General features: G+C 38.3%; 1 protein-coding gene across 1 annotated transcript in view; it reads right to left on the reverse strand.

Moving 5' to 3' along the window:
* Positions 1-19: 19 nt before the first annotated feature.
* LOC108766438 (uncharacterized) overlaps positions 20-6,778 on the reverse strand; it is a 53,122-nt gene continuing 46,363 nt past the window's right edge. Inside the window, 2 exon segments of the mRNA XM_018515736.1 lie at positions 20-4,006; positions 5,800-6,242. Of these exon segments, the coding sequence (XP_018371238.1) occupies positions 1,048-4,006; positions 5,800-6,242 (3,402 nt within the window). The 3' untranslated portion in view covers positions 20-1,047.

Genomic DNA, 6,778 nt, shown 5'->3' on the forward strand with positions numbered 1-6,778 from the left:
TATATATAAATATTTTCGTAATATATGAAAATCTACATACTTATGTCCTATGTGCACGAGGCGAGTACGAAAGGAAAAAAATAATGTTCGTGTTTTACGCATTAATAAAGCGTTCGTTTTTCCGCGAATCCGCGTGGCTTCATAGAAGTCGGCCACACATGCATAAGCTTTGAGATCTAGAAAATTCGTAAAAATAACGTGCAAAAGGTCAAGAAAGATTCACCTCTTTTCTTTAGTGAAAGATTAAACTCCCTTGAACGCGGTATTTTCATTCCCGAACGTTATCCCCGTGAGAAGTTTTTCTTTCTTACTTCACTGCGATATGTAAGAATACGTATGAACATGTAAGAATATGCAAGAATACGAAGAAATACGTTTTACGAATCACGAAAGAAGCTGATACAAGCGCTAAACTCGATTGGACCCGGTTTTACGTTGTCCTTTCCTAAATAAGCGACTGTGACTGATTCCCCCCATTTTTTCACCTCACCTGTTTCACATGTGGGAAACTTCCCTACATACAAATAAATGTTATAAACATCCTAGTATTGTCTAAGAGTGCTCTCTTCACTTTTTGCTACTTCTCACGTTCAGTCTATATCATCCGGTATTTATAAGAACTCGATTTATATTTATACATGTATATAATTCTTAGATTGCAACGAGGGAGGATACTCGTCTAATCTCTAATCTCTACACGCCAAGCAACTATGTACATTTTATATCTTCTTTCTTCCTTCTTTACGTTTAAATCACGTCCAGTCGTTGAACATTCGCTAACAAAGAAAAGAAGAAAAAAGATCGAACACAACAAATACTTTTCTGATCGTAGATCGCACTTGTCCATTGTATTTTTATCTACCTAAACAGATCTGCCACAAGTAATTACCGTGGAAGATATAGAACGTAATAAATTCTCATTAAAGACAAACATGGAGATCCTTCTAGCCTTCACTTTCTCGCTTCCACAATTTATGTTGTCAGAATAACGTAGTCTCATTGCGTCTATCGCGCGGGTTGGATTGAATTTTAATCATGAAACACGTATCAAGAGGTACTGTTCCTATGCTTCTTGCTCTTCGCCTTACCAGGCTCGAAGTCGTCCTCGCTCCTACGTCGTTTTTCCTTCAGCTGCTTTTCCATGGCCAGCATCGTGATCATTTTCTTGTGAGAGTCGCCTACTATCCATCCGTGCTGTTCCTGCCGATCGTCCTCCTCCTCTTCGGGCGCCGGAATCGGTTCTGGCGCCTCCTCCTCGTCGCTCGAACTGGACCAATAGTATAATTGAAGAGCAGCAGTGCGTTTATGTCGACCGATTGCAACCCCGACGCCTTCTTCGACCTTGTTCCATGACTTGGTGGTCTTTAGCTCCTCATCGTCGGAGTCGCGTTTTCCGCTGGACGATCTGCGCTCCTTAGAATCTTTGTTACTTGCGGACTTCTTGAATTTTTCCGCGGTTGACTCTTTGCTTCTCTTACTCGTCGAGATCTTTCCGTTCTCGGGTTTGGAAACTTTCTTTGACTTCGCTGGTGATTTCACGAGATTCTTTCGTTTTGAAGTTGATGAGTAGTCATTCTCTGTGTTACTTTCCGCAGTGGAGAAAGCACGATCTGATTTGTTATGATTGTCTTCTGAACTATCAAGGAAAGAATGATCAATATACATTGCATTCTCCTCAATACTCTCGTCGCCACTTTTCTTATGCTTCTCCTTCATCTGATGTTTTTTCCTCTGAATTTGTCCGGAGACGACTATTTCCACGACATCGGTATTCAATGCAACATTATCGTTTTGTGCGAGGTTCTCTTTTCTCTTGCCAACCTCTCGCAGAATTTCTTCCTCGATCGCTTTCTGCTCTTTAGCAATCATCTGCTCGTGCTTTTTCTCGAGGTACCTCTCTTTTCTTTTCTCCTTCGATTCCCTCTTCTTCCGCGATTTGTCATGATCACTACTTTTCCTGCTGTTATCTCTCACATACGATTCCTCGTCCGAGCTACTTATTTCCGCTAATAGACCTTGTTTACCTATCGCACACTTTCTTTGTCTTCTGGTTGGCTGAAAATCCATAAGTATCCTCTCTTGCTCCTCTCGTAATTTATCTAACTGCTGTTGCTTTCTCTTCTTTGATTCTTGTACCTTTCTGCTGAGAAATACATGAAGAGGGAGATTGTGATCGGATTCTTTCTGTGGTTTCTCGTTACTGGACAATTTCTCGGGCAAAGCTGGGACATCGTCATCTGGTTCCTCCTTCTCATCTCGCATCTCTGTAGGGCTCGGACATTTGTTCTCCGTTTCTTCATTAACAATTCTGTCGTTAGAAGCTTCATCCATAGTGCCGTTGACGATGTTGTTTGCACGTACATTCTCAGTTTTCGGATCGAGATTCTCATGCCGATCTAGAAAATCCAAGGCTTCTTCCAAAGAAATCATTTCCGACACACAATCGTCTTTTGTGATAGTAGAAGTAAGTTTCGTTTGTAAAGTTGCGTTTTCCAATGTTTGCTTTTCAGGTCTGTTGTTCTTCACTTCTTCGATCATCGGCTCTTCGTTCTCCTCGACTTCTGTCTCTTCGTCCGAGCTGTCTTCCCTATACAAATCATCCAGCTCAAACGTTCTCTCGTACTGATTATCCGCATCATCATCGCTGTTCCTCGCCTCGTCGATCATCTTTCTTTCATCTATCACCAAAGAATGATCTGACATTTCCGATTCTGATTTCGCGACGTCATGATCGTTCTTCATAGCATCTTCCCGTGCTTCCTCCACTACTTGATTCCAATCGCTTGCTACTTGATCTTCATTGTCGAATTCAGGTTCATTGACTATGCGTTGATCATCCGTCTCGTCGATGTCGATGTCAATGTCGACGTCGAGTGATTTCTTCGAACTCTTCTTCAATTTCAACGAACGTTGCTCGCCCGCGAACATATAATCGACGTTGTCACGTTCGTATTCGCTCTCGGATGATGTCGATAACTCCGCAAAGAGATTCTGTTTGCCTTTCGAGCACGAGCGTTGACTTTTTGAAATACCAACGCCAACATCTTCCGTTTTCGCGGCCGTCCTGAACTCGTCCGAGCTGTCGTTCTCATACCATGCGTTTCTTACTCGTTTCTTCGAGCTTTTACCTCGTTTCTTGATCTTATTGGATTGCTTGATGCCCTGCTCTATAGGCCGTTTCATGCGTTGCTTTCTTTCCACAAATTCGTCCATTGGTCCGGTAACTACTTCGTTAATCTGTTGCTGTTGCTGTTGCTGCTCCTCGCTCTGGAACGACTTCAGGGCGCCTTTTGTCTTTGGCGCAAACTTCTCCAACTCTTGGAATTTACGGTTGATTATAGCGTCCAATTTAGTGTTCGCGACGTAATTCGTCTTGCCGTTCTGCAAGACAGTATCCAAGTTCCCATCGGTATTCTTTATCCTTGACCAATTGGTGTCGTAACTCTTGTCGATTTGGCTCCTATAAGACATCACGCTACCCAGAGTGGGCGCCATTTGGCTCTCTTCCTCATCAAATTCGTACACATCCTTTATTCTCTCCGTCTCCCCTTTCCGATCGAGAGAATCACGACGTTTCTTCTTCTCCATTAGGCCGCCATAGTGTTCGCTTCTACGGATCAACGGAAACTCCCGCTGCTTTCTGCTCTTCTTCGACTTGCGTTGCTTCTGCACGTTTAATTCAACGAAAGCGGCCTTCGAGCGTTCCTGTTGCCTTCTATCGTTTATCTCCTTCTTACGTTCGAATAGTTCTTTAATAGGATTCCTCGTCTTCTTCATTGGCGAATTCTTCAATGTTATCGTTGAATCCTTCGTTGGCTTCTTAGGGGAAGTCGAGGTGTCCTTGTCCACTACCGCAGCCGCCGCTGCAGCTGCTGCAGCGACCGCTGCCGCGACCATTTTCACCGATTGATAATTCTTGTTACTGTTCGTGGTATCCTTCGGCAACATAGAGGTCGGAGCTCGAGCGCAAGCCAATTCCGCCAACAGCTTCATCGGAGCGGAACCGCTGCGAAATAAAATAGGTTTATTTTTAAAAGACTTTATTTATAACAACTTTATTAAGCAATAAATGATTGTTCGGACATCGATAGCGAGATTCGTTATTAAATGTGTGATCGTGTGATTAATTGTATAGAAAATATGACAATGGATGACTGTAATTATAATATATCTATTAAAATGTCCTGCATTCTTGATGACTTATTGTAAAAGTTTTACGTTAATGAAGGAAACAAGCGAGGAATTATTTTATAACAATATTTTTCAACAGTATATCGGTTAACAAAACATATAATTGAAAAATAGTTTTGTAAACAGTTTTATAGAGTAATTGTAGATTTAATAATGGACTCATTAATAATTAACGGAAATTCATTGTTATTCGGGTAATTACCTCAGAGAATGAAGTCGAATATAGCAAACAGAGAAAATTTCATTATTAACGATAATAAATTATATAAAATTGTTTAATTCGCATGTAACCCACATAAAACAAACATTATTGTAATAAATCTTATATATGACGTACATAATGAATATCACTTCTTGATCTTTTAATTCTAATAAATTTCTTTTTTTGGAATGAATATAAATTATAGAATCTAAATTAATCGATATTATTGTGGAAATATCTCTTCATTCCACTGGAAATTATAGGGAAAGTGTATTTACAAGTATATTTTCTTTTCTTTAAACAAAGGAAATTTCCGGGAAAATATATTTGATAGTAAATGAATTAGAAGGATAATAAACATGGGGTACATATGTGCTCACTGTGCTTTACGTGTTATATGTCATATACTAAATTCAATGTATCGCAAAGCGCTACATGTTGGTGCTGTTAAGGAAGAGATCGTTCATAGTAGATCGTACAGAGTGGAGTGACGAAAGCGGATCAATACGCAACGTGAACGAATGAGCATCGTTCGACGATGGTCTCTCGACCATCTTTAGTGAAAATCGAGCATCAAATTCGAATAATTCCAGCGCAAGTGAAGAAGACAGAGGGTATAACGTTTGCCAGATGTGGATTGTGCGATACTTATAGTTTATACTAACAGAACGTTGTACGATAAAGCTTGATTTATGTCCCCGGAAAGACAATCACAAACATTATTTTTTCAAAGAAAAAAATGACTAGCCAATATGGTATACGCCAATCATACGCTACATTTAGTATAGCGTAATCGAAGAATCGGATGAAAACAAAACGTATGGGCCACGCAAGCAGATAAACGAGCAATCAACAGGTGTCGAACCGACGCAAAACTGAAAAATACGCTTTGATACGTGAGCCATCCTGCAAAATATTTTTAATCATCGAAATCTCGTCATATGCATTTTATTAATCTCGAATATCCTTTTACGCTTTTACATCAAGACGAAATTTTAGAGGAACATATTAAAATATTAACATCTGTATATAGCATTATAAAAATAGAATAATGCACTAAGTCTTTTGTGAACATGTTAAGAAAACAAATCAAGATTGTACTAGCAAAAGAATAAGAATTCGCGATATGACTAAGTTTATAAACGACAGCTAGCTAAAATTTTGCTAATTTATTTTCATGAAGTACTTATTAATTTGGAGAACCTTTGTTTTTTTTGAGTTCGAAATCTCATTAAACTTATCAAACTTATCCACACCCAACTGAACAGTTTATTATTACAATACACTTCTATTACGTTAATAGAATATTAATTTGTTTTCTCAAAATTATTCACTATACAACCATATGCAACAAAAATATTTACAATATAAATATTACGCACAGATTTGAGTATCGAGATACTCACTTATGATCATGTTTGCCGTTGCTATGCAACAAGTTGGATAGTGCCTTGTGTAAACCACCTAGAGTCGAATTCATCTTGTTTTTGTGACCCGGTGAGGACTCCTCCAGCTCTCTATTCGATGTGACCGACGTAGGTAGCTGTTCATGTTCGTGAATACTCGAGGAATAAGAATTCCCAACGCTATCTCGTTTGTCATCATCAGGATGATCGTTGTCGTTGATCTTCTGGCCGAACGTACTGGCTATCAGATTCTCGCTCTCTCTCATGCGCTGTTGGATCTTATCTCGTAGTTTATTATTGTACTCAAAAGCTACGTCCAAACTGTCCTCGTAGCCAAGATTGTCGATTCGCGATGTATCCGGACTGGCCGATCTACTCGATCGTTCGCTACCGCGTGTTCGGTAACTTTTGTCATGGCTGTTGTACATCTCCTCGCCGAGCAACTAGAATTTCCAAGTAACATATATCTTATATCGTATTTATTTTTCTTTATAATTGTGTTTTTAATTCTTAAAAGATCAGTATAAAAGTTTTAGATTAAATACTTATATATAATATAGAATATATTCACAATAAATTATTATTTTTAATAAATTGTACACAAAATGTGTGTGTGTGTGTGTATTTAAAATTTATAACTCTATTTACTCAGAACTTAAAGTTAATGGTTTCACCAATTAATCAAGTCAATTTAATAGCAAAAGATTTCACTTAATTTATTAAATAAGTATATAATCATAATTTTAAATAATTTCATAATTTATTGTTTTGATCAATTTATCATTAAAAGATTTATATTTATTTAATTCACACACTAAACGAATTAAATAAACAATATTTGTCTTGTGTACAGAATAACTAACTTATTAACGATTTATTAATTATACAGGGTGTCAATTATGTACCGGGACGGTCAAATATTTCGACAACTTCCAACATTAAAAAAAAACGCTGAAACACGTGAAACGATTTTTCAAAA

The sequence above is a fragment of the Trachymyrmex cornetzi genome, unplaced genomic scaffold (genome assembly GCF_001594075.2).
Source record: "Trachymyrmex cornetzi isolate Tcor2-1 unplaced genomic scaffold, Tcor1.1 scaffold1187, whole genome shotgun sequence".
Taxonomy (NCBI): Eukaryota; Metazoa; Arthropoda; class Insecta; order Hymenoptera; family Formicidae; genus Trachymyrmex; species Trachymyrmex cornetzi.